Here is a 16,901-nt window from a genome sequence, read left to right as displayed (position 1 = left end):
CAAAACATCCAAAGCAACACCTTAATTGACATATCTTCAAAGCACAAATTATCTGAAGGCAATCTCAAAACTTGAAAATTTTCCTAAAAATCACCAAAAGCCGTACCACTAACTTACCCTCTCTAGATATTCCCTTATAAGTATACCCATAAGAGCATAACTGTTTATTCACAACCATATCAGTTTCCTTTTGCCATGATTCAGAAATGAATGCATCCACCTTAAATTGAAGGAGCAAATTAGAAATCTCCACATCTCTCTTATGTGCTGACCAAGCATTACTACATGCCACTTCAAATAATCATTCTGCAAGGTTACCATATTAGGATTTTTTAAAGATGAATATACTAAACATTTTTGACGAGTAACAGTGAATTTAAGCTTAGATACACCCTGTAGCTCCCCGACCTAGGACAGATATACAATTACTTTTATCAGTAAGCATATTCACATCAGAATTTAAAAATCCAAAACAACAAGCAATGAACTTAAAATAATCCAAATACAAACAAACATATACCAAACTGCAATCTCACTCATTGGCCCACAAAGGAGGAGAGCTCTTCGGGAGTGATCCTCTTGTGGGCCTCTCCTCTTATAATCGTGCAATGACGACCACTGATGACATCTGCTCAGGATCAGGACTTAGAGGAGCTGGCTCAGATCATGAAATCAGAGGTAAACAGCAACAGATAGCAGGCAGAAAGGTTCTGTTTTGATAAAGTGCACAGTGCAGGTGCCAGCTGGGATAGGCTAGTTAAAAAATTTTTTTTTTAAATGCTTGACCTTGATTGATCCTTCTCCTTCCTTGCCCCTTCCTACTCCTGCTCTGTTCTGTCTAGCTTCAATGGCTTGCTTTGAATAGAAAATGAAAACCCTGCAGTTTTGCTTGTCTCATAGACTTGAATGTAATCCAAAAATAAAGACAAACAAAAATGTTCCTAATTTTCAAGGGCATCATCCATTTGTGTAGTTAAAAATGAAGTGAGAATGTCCTATTTCAGATTACCCATTCATTTCAAATGAATGCACATCCCTGATAAACCCCTTCCTTAGGTTTTTACATAAGCTCTCTGCTCATAATCATGTAATTCATTATAAACTTACTTACAATATTCATGACCCTTATTATCTCTTTCCCACTATCCAGATTCATTTTGAATTGAGCAGAATATGTACACTGGGCATGTACTTGCTGTGATGTCAGCTTAATCTGAGGGCAAGAAGCTAAAAATACATGTTCATACTTCAATCACCATACTCATTCATTTAAATATGCTGAAAAACATTTTATGGCTTACCTGTATAGCAAGCAAAGGGCAATAGCATTCTTGAGAACCAGTGACAGAGTTCAAGAAGGCATGGAACAGGCAGAGAAGATTCCTGGATATGAAGAAATGAGAGGAAACCCAGAATCAATTGGAATCTATGACACTGTCAGGAATGGAACTCCGGTTCTTATCTGTCGTTAAATTCATTGTTTCTGTTTAATCACAAGCCAACAGAAAAAGGAAAATCTTTACTTAATAATTGCGCTCAGAGCCATGGGCAATTCAGGCACTCTCAAGCACTAAGAAATAAGGGCAATACAAAGAGAAAATGAGTAGCATATGGCACGGACCAAAACATCCTCAGTACAGGCTTAATTTAGAAATCAGCTGGATTTTATCAAACAAGCATTATCTTTATTAGTTTTGCTTATTAAACATAAGAGCTATCTGCATACACCTTTACCTACTGTAGATTGGATGAGCCAGGTGATTAAAGCTCATGAAAATCAGGATTCCATTTCTAGAGAGCGAGGTCACTCCAGTGGACCTTAGATCTCTGAGGAATGGCCCATTGCATCCAAGAATCAGGACCTCAAGTTAACCTATAGGCTTCATTAACTAATGACAAACAACAAACCATGTGCAGATAGTAGAGTAAGCCCCAGAAGGCAACTTTTCATCTCTGGGAAATGAAGGTCTTGCTTGAGTTTGCTCAATGTTTTCCACAGCTGTATGGGATGCACTCTCAAACACACTGACAATGCAAATCTGGTGTCATGTCCAGACTCCCGTCACTAGCTTTGGTGTAGCAAACAGAGGTACACAAACTCAAATGCAAGTGATAACGTGAGGTTACAAGCCATCCATGAGATAAGCCAGGATTAGGTGCCTTGCCAGAGGCACTTGGGTAGGAGCACCCCTCCAAAAGCCCCTCCCCCCACATGTATTGTGATGGGAGAGTCAAGCAAGAGGAATCACGAGAGAGAAAGCCTGTGTGAAACCTCCAGAGCAGAGAAAGTGTCAGGACAAGAAAGAGAACTCCTGGAGGGGTAATTTGCAAGCACAGGGAGAGTGGGAACTTCCAGACCTTTCATTACCCAGGTGGACCATTAGCCAGAGAGGGAGCCCAGATATATTTTCAGATGAGGAAAGTTTGCTGGAAGAAGGGGAGGGGCAGAAGCAGGATGAACTGCCAGGACCAGAGAAAAGGGCAGAGGAGATGGATGTGGACATTCTGCCAGAAGTGGAGGAAAGTGCAGACGGGGATGGACGTAGAGGACCAGTGGTGGAGTCCTCCCCCCAGAGAAGGTACAAGGATGGGAGCTGGAATGTAGAATTGCTGTGGGTGGATGTAGCTATAGCAGAAGAGCAAGCGGGAAATAGAATCCCAGTTGCGGGTTATGGAGGGTGGTTGCAGTAAGCCTTGGTTTCCGAAAACCAAGCCCACAAAACTTCAAATGGAGAGTGTACCTTTATGAAGGTGAGACTGTGCACTTTATAAAGGAAAAAAAAAAAAGACTACTCTGTTTTGTGAAGGGGTTAGTACTTTTATGAAAGAAGGACTAATGTTGATCATGTAAGAAAGACTGCTCTGATCATAGCACCTGGACTGTTAGGGTTGGGGACCTTTTTCTGGAACTGAATATGGAATTGATGACAATCCCTGAAGTTACTGAACAGTGATTCTGGGAGGAATGGGGTATCATTTGTGTGGTAAAGACCATCAGTTCCCAGAATACTACAGAACCCCATTCCCACAAGTTAAAGAACTCCCTCTTCGGTCCTGAGTTTATCTCAAAGATGTGATACTGTGGAAAGAATAAGGTCAATTTGGGGAAAAAGACTTTGGGAAAAACCAAGGACATGAGAAGACTGTCCCTATAAGGCAAACCAGTGATAGTCTTCATTTCCTGAAGGCCCAAACTTGTAACACTGTTGGAAGGAACAGGGACACTTAAGGCTATGGTGGAAAAATTTGAAGCCAATCCATGGAAAGTGACAAAATATATACACACACACCTGGAGGAGATGCTCATTTAACACAGCTTTGCTGAAGAGATTATCCAGAAACTCTTTCATTCTGGAAAGACACTAATGTTACAAAATCAATGTATAGCTCTGTCATAACAATCATTTAGAGACTCACATTAAAGTTACAGGCAGATCTGCAAGGTGTAGGCCATATGTAATTATTGTGAAACATATGGTAATGTGCAGAGCATCAAAGAAGTCATGTTGTACGTAGATAATCTGACAGGAAAGAACTAAGCTATTATGCATATATGTTCAGTGATCTTGTATTATTCTTCCACCAAAGTAAAATTATTCACAAAAATCAATCAAAACATCATTTTGAAAAATACATTTAAAGACTGCTCATACAAAATAGTACTAAATGATGGGGGGTGCCTCGATGTAATACTCAAAACCACCTCATCATATTAAAGTCAATATCTCCACTTCCTTATATATTTATTTCTTTTTATATTGCACATAAAAAGCTTAACTTGCAGAGCTGCAGCATCCCTACTTTGATGACAGAATTCTCTATTGCGGCTCTGCAAGTTAAGCTTTTCATGTGAAAATATAAAGAAAAAATATGTAAAGAAGTGGACACATTGACTTTTATATGATGAGGGCTTTCAGGATTACATTGAGGCACCGATTCATCTTTTATTCATGAATGGTAGCCAGTTATGAAAAAAATACCCCTCATCATTTAGTACTATTTTGTATGAGCAGTGTTTAAATTCACTTTTCAAAGTGATGTTTTGATTGGTTATATATTCAACTTTGTCATAATCAAGGCTAGCATGTATAGATAGCTAACGGTGCCCTTTTGTCAGTAGAAATACACCTATAGAGCCACCACAACAAAGAAAACCAGTCCCCACTTCCATTGCCCTTATTCTTCTCTAGGGAACAACAGACTGAGCTGTAGGGGAGGTGACCACCATAGAAAGAACAGATCCGCTGTGAAAAATACATATGAAACTGGATAAAGGCACGTTTGATTCATGATTATCCTGTAATTGGAAAAAACCACCTGCATACATAATAAGAGTATTGTGCATTATTAGATATATTCTGGAAAGCTAAGTCATAAGTTGTATCATTACTTTCTAGATCACACTGACGTCCAAGTCAGTGACCCAGTTAAGATTGTTTCACAGTAGTGTGAGGCCACTGAAGCGATAAGTGTGGTTGATTAAAGGATTCCTATGATCTTCCATCACTTTTATTACTCCCTTTCTCTACCTGGGATTTGCTGGAACGCCACTACTTCATCCACAGCCTTCAAAAGCCCTTTGCTCCCTGGGCAAGTAAGGAGGGTGTTTCAGATGCAGATCACTGCACAGCACTATCATGCTGGAAGAGGAGGAGAGAAATGAAGCATCCGTAGGTCACAGGTCAGAGAGGACACCTCCTTTGCTCAAATCAGAATCTTCTCTTTCTGTGTATCTAGAGTCTTGTAATGCATTTAGTCCTTGAGAGTAATGTGAAGCAATTTAGGGACTTTGCGAAAAGGGAATGAGGAACATCACCAGAACCAACAAGGTGAACTTTGCTCTAATCATGAGCCACACCAAGCTACTGTTATTTGAGAGATACATTTGCCCGTCTTAAGGAAAATGCGTGATAAATATTTTTTCCATTGATTAACCATTACACGTAGGGGTGACGTCATCCAGCAGCACTGAACAGACCTTTCTTAGCTAGCAGAGCTTTTGCACTACTGAACACTTGCGACAATTCCTGCTTGGATGTTGCCTCGTGAGCCCCCACAGTCTTTTTTCATCCAAGCACCAGTATGGATGTGAACCTCTTTTTTTTTCAGTGAAAACCTTAACTTTTTTCTTTAAAATTTGCCTTGCTACCTCAGCAGCCCTAAGATAGCACTTTTTAATTTATTTAACTCTTTTCTATACCATCCTTCATGGTTAGAACCATATCATAATGCTACCTGAGGTGGGGGGGGAGGAGATTAAGAACATTTTGTTCCTCATCGTGTCTGGTAAAAAGAAACCCACTGTGAGTGGGTTCATGGACTATTTGTGGTAGAAGAATGCCCATTACAGTGACGACCATGAGGCAGCCTTGCAAATGTCTAGTAATGGCACCCTCCAAAGGTGAGCAATGGAGGTAGCCACTGCTCAGACCTGATGTGCCTTTACCTTGCTAGGAAGTGATGCTGAACGCTTAGAATAGCAGAACTGGATGCACTGGGAAATCCAGCTAGAGATGGTCCTCTTCGCCACTGGCAGTCCAGATGAATTAGGATTAAAGGCGACAAAAAGCTGTGATGACATCTGTTCCACATCCGTTCTCTGTTTGTAATACGCTAATGCTATTTTGCAGTCTACAGCATGCAACAAGTGCTCTCTACCATTTCTATGTGGTTTCGGGAAGAACATTGGTAGAGCTATATAGTCTGGTTGAGGTGGAACGCGAAAACCACCTTGGGCAAGGAGGAGGGGTGGGTTTGAAGGGTCATCTTGTCATGGTTGAACTACAGATAAGGAGGGTAGTATACCAACACCTGCAATTCACTGACTCTCCTGGCAGAAGTCAGGGCAACCAGAAACACCATCTTCCAGGTTAAATATTTTACTTGACAACTGTCCAGTGGTTTGAATGGTAGAAGCATGAGCTGTTCTAATACCAGATTCAGATCCCATGGTACTGGAGGTCTGAGGTGTAGGAGGCCTTTCATGAAACGAGAGACCAGCAGGTGATTTGACACTGGAAGGCTGTTGTGCAGCTGGTGGTAAGCCATAATCACACTGACATGGACTTGTACTGAGGCCGTTGCAATCCCGACTGGTAAAGCGTGTGGAAGTAATCCAGTAGGGTTTCAGGTGAACAGGAGAATGGGTCGACCTGATGGATCCAGCACTAGGTGGACCAGTGTTTCCACTTGAGCTGAATTCTTCCTTGTGGAGGCCTTGCACAAGGATATCAGGACATTTTGGACTGCCGTCAACACCCCTTATTCACTCAGTATTATCTTTTCAACCTCCAGGCTGTAAGATGAAGAGAGAGTTGCATGGGGTGTAGAAGCGAGCCCCCTTCTCCCTAGTGAAATGGGAGGAGATAAGTGTACCAAGGGTGGCGAGGTCATGCTGGAGCTATTAGAATTAGGTCGGCGACATCCTCCACTTCTGGATGGTGCAGCATAGGAGCAGATTTAGATGGTAAGCGTAGAGGAGGCCCTTCATCCAAGGAATGAGGAAGGCATACTGTGCAGAACTCAGTTGATTCAGAAATACGGAGTAGAATCTGCGTACCTTTCTGTTGTACACTGTCACAAACAGGTCCATGGTCGGGATACCCCAATGGCAAAAATGGTGTCCTCCACTCGCTGGTTAAGTGACCACTTGTGTGGATGGAATATCCTGCTGAGACGGTTCACTTTTTTGTTCACTATCCTGGAGAGAGAAGTGGCTTGAAACGTGTCTGAATGTCAGACTGCCCAATCCAGCATGCATAATCGCCTCTTTGCACAGCCTCCATGAACCAGACCCTCCTTCCTTGTTATGTAGAACATGGCCATCTGGTTGCCCATGTGAATCATGACCCTCCTGCCCCAAACCTGGTTGACAAAAGGTTAGAAGAGCATTTCACACCGCTCGCAGCTCCAGGAGGTTTGAGGTTGCTCCATCGCTGACCATAAGCCTTGCATTTGAAGTTGGCCCAGGTGGACTCCCCATCCCTTGCATGAAGTGTCCGTGGTGAGGATTACCTCACGTGTCTGTTTCCAGTCACAGCCACCAGGCTGTATCCCTGCTCATGGTCTGGGTGAGGCGAACCATGTCCAATAAGGACTGACAGTACTGTGTCAGTGCTTTTACCTTGGGGTCCCAGTAAGGAAGCTCTCTTCCATTTTTTGGGGCGCTCCATGTTTGGTCCCGGAGAGGAGTGGGTTTCCAATGGCAGGGCATAGGATTCGTCATGTCCCTCTCTGAGCCTCGCTCTCTTCTAAGCCCGCTGGGCCGGGGGGGGGGGGGGGGAACGGACATGTGACCGCAGTCACAGCATGCTGATTGGTCATGGTCCGGGCCAAGGCAGATGTAACAATAGTTGTGGCAGTCTGTGATAGACATCACCTTATTTGAAGCCAGGTGGTTTCAGCCCCATGGTAGCACTGAAAAGTGCTGGGTTTTTTTTGTTTTTATTAAGAAAGAACTCAGAGAGGCATCAGGAGAAGAAAACTCCACATGTGTTTGGAGACATGAAAAAAAACAGACTGAGGGGGAATAAGGGCACTAGATCGCGCAGGAAGATGTGCGTAACCACACACAGAGCAAAGCTCTGTAACTGCTAGGAGAAGCTCCGCCTAGAGGCTGGAGGAGGACATCCCCAGACAGCATGGCTAATTCAGCCCTGCTATCAATGGGAAACTCAAGTTTCTAACCTGGAAAGTAATATTCCAGGCAGCAGTAACATCAGTCAAAAGAGTCAGCGAGCTTCAGGTTTTAGTTCATTATCCACCTTATATACAATTCTTCCATAATAGGGTGGTGCTCCACACCCACCCAAAGTTTCTACCAAAGGTAGTATCAGCTTTTCATATTAAATCAAGCCATTATGTTACCTATGTTCTTCCCAAGGCCACATGAACATGAAGGTGAGAAAGTCCTTCATACCTTAAACTGTAAAAGGGCCTGGGCTTACTATTTATTTATTTTGTCTTTCTATACCGATATTCGATTTGAGATATCATACCGGTTTATATACAACAGGATGTCTCAAGGCAAGCCTTTTGGTGACATGATACAGTATAACAGATTAACAGAGAAAATTATACAGAGAACTTGCTTTACATAATAACTATCTTAACCGAAAACATGTTCTGAATTTAACTTACTATGTACAAAGGCAGGGGAGGGGACACAAGGAGCAGGGGATTAGTTGTCTGCATACAAGAAATACAAAAGATCCCAAAGGAAGGAGCACAAAGAAGAATATTTGTATCAACTGAGGGAGACAAAGAAATTAATCAAGTTGGCAAAAAGTCAAGCAGAAGAGAGGATTGCCAAGGAGATAAAATATGGTGACAAAACATTTTTCAGATACATCAGCGAAAAGAGAAAGGTCCAAAGTGGTATAGTGAAATTGAAAGGTGGAAATGATCAATGTGTGGAGGGAGACGAAGAAATGGCAGAAATATTAAACGAATACTTCAGCTCTGTGTTCACTAAAGAAGACCCTGGAGAAGGACCATCTCTACACAACAAGAACCTGGAGGGAAGCGGAACAGAGGAAAATCCATTTACAGTAGATAATGTATGGGAAGAGCTAAAGAATCTGAAAGTGGACAAAGCCATGGGGCCTGATGGGATTCATCCAAGGATATTGAGGGAGCTCAGAGATGTGCTGGCGGGACCGCTGTGCGACCTGTTCAATAGATCCCTAGAAACGGGAGTGGTGCCGAGTGATTGGAGAAGAGCGGTGGTGGTCCCGCTTCACAAGAGTGGGAACAGAGAGGAGGCTGGTAACTACAGACCGGTTAGCCTCACTTCAGTGGTGGGAAAAGTAATGGAGTCACTGTTGAAAGAGAGAATAGTGAACTATCTACAGTCCGGAGAATTGATGGACCAGAGGCAGCATGGATTCACCAGAGGAAGATCCTGTCAGACAAATCTGATTGACTTTTTTGACTGGGTAACCAAGGAATTGGATAGAGGAAGAGCGCTCGATATCATATACTTGGATTTCAGCAAAGCTTTTGATACGGTTCCGCACAGGAGACTGGTGAATAAAACGAGAAGCTTGGGAGTGAGTGCCGAGGTGGTGACCTGGATTGCAAATTGGTTGACGGACAGAAGACAATGTGTGATGGTAAATGGAACCTTCTCTGAAGAGAGAGCGGTTTTAAGTGGTGTACCGCAAGGATCGGTGTTGGGACCGGTCCTGTTCAATATCTTTGTGAGCGACATTGCGGACGGGATAGAAGGTAAGGTTTGTCTTTTTGCGGATGACACTAAGATCTGCAACAGAGTGGACACGCCGGAAGGAGTGGAGAGAATGAGACGGGATCTAAGGAAACTGGAAGAGTGGTCGAAGATATGGCAGCTGAGATTCAATGCCAAGAAGTGCAAAGTCATGCATATGGGGAGTGGAAATCCAAATGAACTGTATTCAATGGGGGGGGAAAGGCTGATGTGCACGGAGCAGGAGAGGGACCTTGGGGTGATGGTGTCTAATGATCTGAAGTCGGCGAAACAATGCGACAAGGCGATAGCTAAAGCCAGAAGAATGCTGGGCTGCATAGAGAGAGGAATATCGAGTAAGAAAAGGGAAGTGATTATTCCCTTGTACAGGTCCTTGGTGAGGCCTCACCTGGAGTACTGTGTTCAGTTCTGGAGACCGTACCTTCAAAAAGACAAAGACAAGATGGAGGCGGTACAGAGAAGGGCGACCAGGAAGGTGGAGGATCTTCATCGGATGACGTACGAGGAGAGATTGAAGAATCTAAATATGTACACCCTGGAGGAAAGGAGGAGCAGAGGTGATATGATACAGACTTTCAGATACTTGAAAGGTGTTAATGATCAAAAGACAACGACAAACCTTTTCCTAAGGAAAAAAATCAGCAGAACCAGGGGTCACGATTTGAAGCTCCAGGGAGGAAGATTCAGAACCAATGTCAGGAAGTATTTCTTCACGGAGAGGGTGGTGGATGCCTGGAATGCCCTTCCGGAGGATGTGGTGAAGACCAGAACTGTGAAGGACTTCAAAGGGGCGTGGGATAAACACTGTGGATCCATAAAGTCAAGAGGCTGCCAATGAAGAGTGGGTGACTCGCCAGAATGATGGCTACTGCCTGGAGTCAATACCCTTATTAAATAAACATACACAGGCTTGACTCCAACATCGCTCTAAGCTTCAACAGCAAGAGGAAATGTGGAAAAAAGGATTCACACTCACAAAGAGGGGAGTAGCTGGCTTGTTACGGCGGTTACTACCCCAAATCAAATAAGCCTGATACTTCACTTTCAATGCATATACAGCATAGTTCTCTGATTCAACGGCAGGGGAGAAGAAAAGAGGGTTCGCACTCACAAAGCGGGGAGTAGCTGGCTTGTTACGGCGGTTACTACCCCAAACCAAATGGGCCTGATACTTCACTTTCGATGCACATCCAGCATGGCTCTCTGCTTCAACGGCATGGGAGAAGACTTATACGTCACGCATATCCAGCATAGCTCCCTGCTTCAACGGCAGGGGAGAAGAAAAAACAACCAATAAGGGCTAATAACATAGTCTGGGTAAAACAAATAAGCATGGGTGCAGCTTGCTTATTGCGGCGGCTACTACCCCAAACTAATCAAGCTAGATATTTCACTTGGATGCAGCTCCATCACTGCTCTCTACATTAAAGGTGGGGATGGAAGGGAAATAGAACCAAGAGCTAAGAGAAACAGATAAGTATGAGAGAAAATATGTGTGAAGCTTGCTGGGCAGACTAGATGGGCCATTTGGTCTTCTTCTGCCGTCATTTCTATGTTTCTATGTTTCTATAACACTAGAAGCTCACCATTTGGAATGCGGATGCTGGATGTTAAGTTTGCTGCACACAGGATGGCCCCACACATGGCTGCACTTACCCCAAGGCCAGAAGGCTTTACTACAGCGGGACACCACTGAGCAACATGACGCGGCAAGATGCCACCCGAATTGCCTCCTCTGGACCTTCCCCCCTAGGTGTACGTGTGCCCAAAATCAGTGCTCTTACAGGAGCTGTAGCAGGAAAAGCCTGCGGTGACCTTGGATGACATCAGGACTCTGAGGTAACAAGGGGAACATCAGGAAGGCCCTTTTTTTTTTTTTTTTTTAGGACAAACAGATCCCTTCATCTTGCATTCATCAGCCTTCAGCCTGCTTTAGTCCTCAGCCTCCCTTCATCTTCAGCCACAGCCTGTTTTCAGTTTCATTTTAGCTCAGCCTGCCCTTCGTCTTTATCCATAGTTAGACTTCTGGACCTTCTTTCAGTCTGGCCCATGCAAGGTCTTGTTTGCCCACTTTGCCTTTGAAGTTGTGTCATGGCAAGAGGGGCGCAAGCTTACATCACTCGTACACTCTGGATCAGCATAAACTCTGAGTGATTCAAAGCGAGTTTATTATGATGCAGCTACTGTTTAATAGATAACAGACATATGCCAATTAGCTTGCAGGTGTCTGACCAGGTTGTAAGGACACAATAAATTTGATGTTTGCAAAAATGTATCCATATGTAAGAGTAGCCAACAGTTTGCAAATGGGTGCAAAATAAATATTAAAAAGCATTAATGACAACATGGAGCTCTGAGGTACTCCTGTATGTACAGTCTGCCATGAAGTTTTTTTTTGCCATCAAACCAAATTTGTAGTGATTGGTTGGATAGGTAAAATGTAAACCATTTCAACATAGTGTCAGCTAGGCCAGATTATTTCAAAATGAAACAAGATATTAATGATCTGTGATATCAAAGACTGAGGTGATATCAGTGAAACTCTCTGTTTCAAGGCCTCTTCTTAGTTTGATCAATTTATTCATCTATTAGGATCCTAACAAACTAGGCACAGCAGTAGCCAAACATACATCATCCAACTTGCGAGAAGTCTGCATTTTGCACTGCTATAGACTAGCAAACCGACAAATTACCGACACCATTAAGGCTCATCAAGTTAGAGCCATGGCTGCATCAGTAGCTCATCTATGAACCATCCCACTTGAAGACATCTGCAAAGCTGCAACAGGTCACTAGTACACACATCTTTGTGTCCCATTACTGTATGGGCAATTTTTCAAAAAGTGATAGTAAATTCGTACAAGCTGTTTTGTGTAGCCTGCTCACAGAGAGGTCTACTTTCTACAGTGCAGTTTGGATTGCTTATTCAGTCAATGCTTTGCTGCAACATTCAACTTGGGACTCCCCACATGTAATGGCTAATTCAGCCCTGCTTATTGATAGAAAAAGCAAGTTTGTTTACCATAAATGATGTTTTCTCTAGATATCAGGATGAATTGGCCATACTAAATATGCACCCGCCTCCCTGGAGTGTTGACTACCTAGCTAGAATTAGCTCTAAAATTGACTGAAGGGGGTCAGTAAACAATGCCCAAGTGGGAATTCCCACACATACTCAGTAAAGAAAAAGCTCTAGTAGCTAAGAGAAAGAGGTCCATTTGGTGCTGTCAGATGATGTCACCTCACATGTAATGGCTAATTCATCCTATCATCTATGGAAAGCACCTTTTATGGTAAGCAAACTTACTTTCACTTTAATGGTAAAATTTGGCAGCAACTTTTGACAAAACAAAATAGCAACATGCAGTCTTCCTGCAACCTCAAATTTGCATGCAGTCAGCATCAGAGCGCATCATTCTATTGGACTCTTGTCTAGTCAGGCACAGAGCACCATGATGCAGTAAACCCTGGCTTTGAAATCTGCTGTCTGATGGGGATGGCAGGTGGAGGGTCGTTTGTGGAGGCTGATGTACTAGAGCCCTGGAAGGAGGGGAGAGATGGCTGTCATTAGTGTGACAGCCCCTGCCAGTCATGGAGTTGCTTAAGCATTCCAGTCTGGGAAGGAGAGGCTAGAGTTGTCTAAACAATAAGGGGGAAAAGGCAGGAAAAGAATTCCTATTTGTGTGGGGTAGTTTAAACATTTTTTGTGGCAATCAGTTCTATTAAATGTTTAATGGTAGCTTTTTCCTTTTAATATGCTATTTATATTAGTGCTATACAGAAATATTTAACCCAGTATCCTATAACATGAAACTATATACAATGAATAAAGACCTGTTATATATAGATGAGAATTGAGTGTACCTTCATACGATGCAAACCTGTGAGGTTCTGCTATCGTGTCTATGAGCCTTAACACTGGCTTCTAATCATTAGGTACCTCAATGGTGGTTGAATTATGTTAATGTCCACTGGGTTTGTATGCTCTTCAAACCTTAACTTGAAATATATTGCCAGAAACACTGGCTTTAACGCCACTTATCTCATGTTTGCTCAGGTAGTCAGTCTTGTGCCGCCGACACCGGGGTGTTTCGGAGCAAAGCTCCTTCTTCAAGGGCAGTACTTTGTCAAGAGCGACTGCTAGCACACTGTGGTAATCTACATAACATAAAAACACTCCATTATATTCATCCTTATGTTATTGACAATTGTCACTTAACTTGGTCACAATAGCAATGGGTAATACATACTTGTGAACGCGGCTGTTTCAATTGTGTGGACTTGGCGTTAGTAGTGCTGTCATTGATACTCCGCTGTGGAATGCATGAAAAAACTGCAATTAAAGCTGAAATATTCTTTAAAATTGTTACTTGCCAGTGCAACCCGCTGTCCAGGAGTTGTAGAAACGGCTATGTTGGCGTATGAAGAGACTGGAACTTACTGTATTTTTGACGGCTGTACTGAGCGGCTCCTTTTACTAACGCGGGAGTCGGCTGTAATGTCGCCATATTTAAAGGGATTCCTCCGAATCAGAATGGTGACGTATGGGGCAGTACTGCTGACGTCACTACAATTGTTTCATTATTGCGATGGTTGAGTGAATTTTAAATCATCGTGAGCCACTTCTTGCTAGAACCTCCTTAATGAGAGATAAAGCTTCTACCTGAGGTATATAATGCCTCTATGTCCAGGGTGACTAGAAGACTATCCTTGGTGACGGATTGTAATCGAGCTAATTTTGATAGCATGTCCAAGGTGTCTTGCACGTATGATTTGGCTAGACAATAAAAATAAAAATAAAAAGGACCAAAAAAATCAAGAATCGCGCAAACCAAGGAAAGTAGCATTCTCAGGTACAGAAGATTCCACAAGTGGATCAGAAGAACAAGACCGTGGGGAACAGACCACTTTTTTAGAGAAGGGAAGACAAAAACACAAACCATCCCACACACAGGGCAAGAGAAACAAAGCTCCTCCAGCGCAAGAAGACGACGTACAGTGGCACAAACCCTTCACCAGGTCACAGACGCTACAGAATCAGCAGTAGTCAATTTATCTAGTTATAGTCTTTCCCAAGAGGAGCAATCTGTACTTAACCGCGGTCTATCATTTGTTCCCACATAACTACACGATCCTTTTGAGTGCCGTATATCATTATACAGATTCTTTCGTTCCTTAATGATTAAACACTATTTTCAGGACATACCCATGCAAATTCCAGATGCTTCAATTTTCAAAAACAAATCAAGGTGGATCCCTCCAGGTCCCATCAATGAACAAATAAAAGCATACCAAACACTGGTCCTTCGGGACATAGCCAAGTTAGAAAGGACTAAAACACACACCTTTTATAATATTTCTAGAGGAGAACGCTTAGCAATGACAACCCTGGCCACAAATTCTTCCATCATCATAAAACCTGCCGATAAGGGAGGAGCAATAGTCATACTCAACACCTCTGACTATAAGTCAGAAATATTACGGCAACTGCAAGACAAAAAATTTTATCAACCGTTGGATATTGATCCCACAATGATGTTGCAAGATAGGATACAACAACTCCTTGAGGAAGCCCAACAGAATGGGTATCTAACTACAAGAGAATATAATTTTCTGCGAGTCCAACATCCAAGGACCCCGGTAATATATGGGGGTCCCCAAGATTCACAAAACCCTCACGAAACCACCTCATCGTCCAATTATCTCAGCCAATGGCTCTATACTGGAACCATTGGCAAAATTCATAGATTATTTCCTGAGACCGGAAGTGCCACTAGCCAAATCATACGTGCAAGACACCTCGGACATGCTATCAAAATTAGCTCGATTACAATCCGTCACCGAGGATAGTCTTCTAGTCACCCTGGACATAGAGGCATTATATACCAATATACCTCAGGTAGAAGCTTTATCTCTCATTAAGGAGGTTCTAGCAAGAAGAACACGACCACACAGAATCCCATCACAATTTCTATATAAATTATCAGAAATTATTCTTTTACACAATTATTTTTCATTCGAGCAGAGGTATTTTTTGCAAGTTCACGGGGTGGCAATGGGGTCGCCAGTGGCTCCGGATCTGGCAAATCTATTTGTGGCAAAATTCGAAGAGGCTACAGTCTACCCTTCCAGTCACTTCAGTCATGTAATACAATGGACTAGATATATCGATGACATCTTCTTCGTGTGGACACAAACTGAAGCAACTCTACTTCAGTTTCATCAATGGTTAAACCAAGCACATCCCAATTTAAAATTTACAATTACATACGATAAAAACACTATATCCTATCTGGACATCAAAATCATTAAGAAAGGATCCACTCTGCAAACCACCCTATATAGAAAACCGACAGATAGAAACAAACAATCTACTTCGCTTCGACAGCCACCATCCTAGGAGATTCAAGGAAGGATTGCCTGTAGGACAATTCTTCAGGATACGAAGATTATGTTCTGAAGAAGATGAGTTCCATAAACAGGCACATGTTCTGTCTACACGTTTTTCAACAAGAGGTTACCCCAAACAGGTAATTAAACATGCTTACAAAAGGGCAGTATATTCCAATAGACAAGCACTTCTGCAATACAAGAATAAACCAGACATCACAGACATAATTTGCGTTCTTCCACACACTCAATTGACCACACAGATCAGAAATGTGCTTAAAAAATACTGGCATGTCTTCAGTCCCTACCCAGTGTTTAGCCATGCTCCCATGTTTGCATACTCTAGAGGCCGCAATATACGTCAACATGTTATCAGAGCAGCACTTCCAGAATCAGCCAATCCTGTTACCACAGGGCAAACCACCTGTGGCAAATGCATTTTCTGCCCTCAAGCCCATCAGGGCATTAGTTGGACCCATCCAAATACAGGATATGTAGTCAAACTAAACAGTGATGTCAATTGCAACACAGATCATGTTGTTTACACATTACAGTGCCCCTGTCCTAAAGTCTATATAGGTAGAATGAAAAGAAAAATAAAGATTCGTCTCACAGAGCATAAAAGCAGAATCAATAATCAGGATTTCAAAGCCCCCATGGTGCAACACTGCGTAGACCACGGACACAAATTCAGTGACTTGAAGTGGTCGGTTCTTGAGCAGGTACGCTCATCATGGCGAGGAGGTGATCATGTCAGCATCCTGAATAGAAAGGAGAATGAATGGATTCATCGTCTAAACACTTTGGAACCCGACGGGCTCAATGACAAAATAGAGTGGCTCACGATGATTTAAAATTCACTCAACCATCGCAATAATGAAACAATTGTAGTGACGTCAGCAGTACCGCCCCATACGTCACCATTCTGATTCGGAGGAATCCCTTTAAATATGGAGACATTACAGCCGACTCCCGCGTTAGTAAAAGGAGCCGCTCAGTACAGCCGTCAAAAATACAGTAAGTTCCAGTCTCTTCATACGCCAACATAGCCGTTTCTACAACTCCTGGACAGCGGGTTGCACTGGCAAGTAACAATTTTAAAGAATATTTCAGCTTTAATTGCAGTTTTTTCATGCATTCCACAGCGGAGTATCAATGACAGCACTACTAACGCCAAGTCCACACAATTGAAACAGCCACGTTCACAAGTATGTATTACCCATTGCTATTGTGACCAAGTTAAGTGACAATTGTCAATACCATAAGGATGAATATAATGGAGTGT

The 16,901-nt window shown here is 42.8% G+C and overlaps 1 protein-coding gene across 1 annotated transcript in view; it reads left to right on the top strand.

Moving 5' to 3' along the window:
* The first annotated feature begins 608 nt into the window (after positions 1-608).
* The window catches only part of DRD3 (dopamine receptor D3), a 43,275-nt gene continuing 26,982 nt past the window's right edge, over positions 609-16,901 (top strand). Inside the window, 1 exon segment of the mRNA XM_029578034.1 lies at positions 609-678. Within this exon segment, the coding sequence (XP_029433894.1) occupies positions 609-678 (70 nt within the window).

The sequence above is a fragment of the Rhinatrema bivittatum genome, chromosome 15, assembly GCF_901001135.1.
Source record: "Rhinatrema bivittatum chromosome 15, aRhiBiv1.1, whole genome shotgun sequence".
Classification (NCBI taxonomy): Eukaryota; Metazoa; Chordata; class Amphibia; order Gymnophiona; family Rhinatrematidae; genus Rhinatrema; species Rhinatrema bivittatum.
This window is presented reverse-complemented; position numbering and strand designations above follow the sequence as displayed.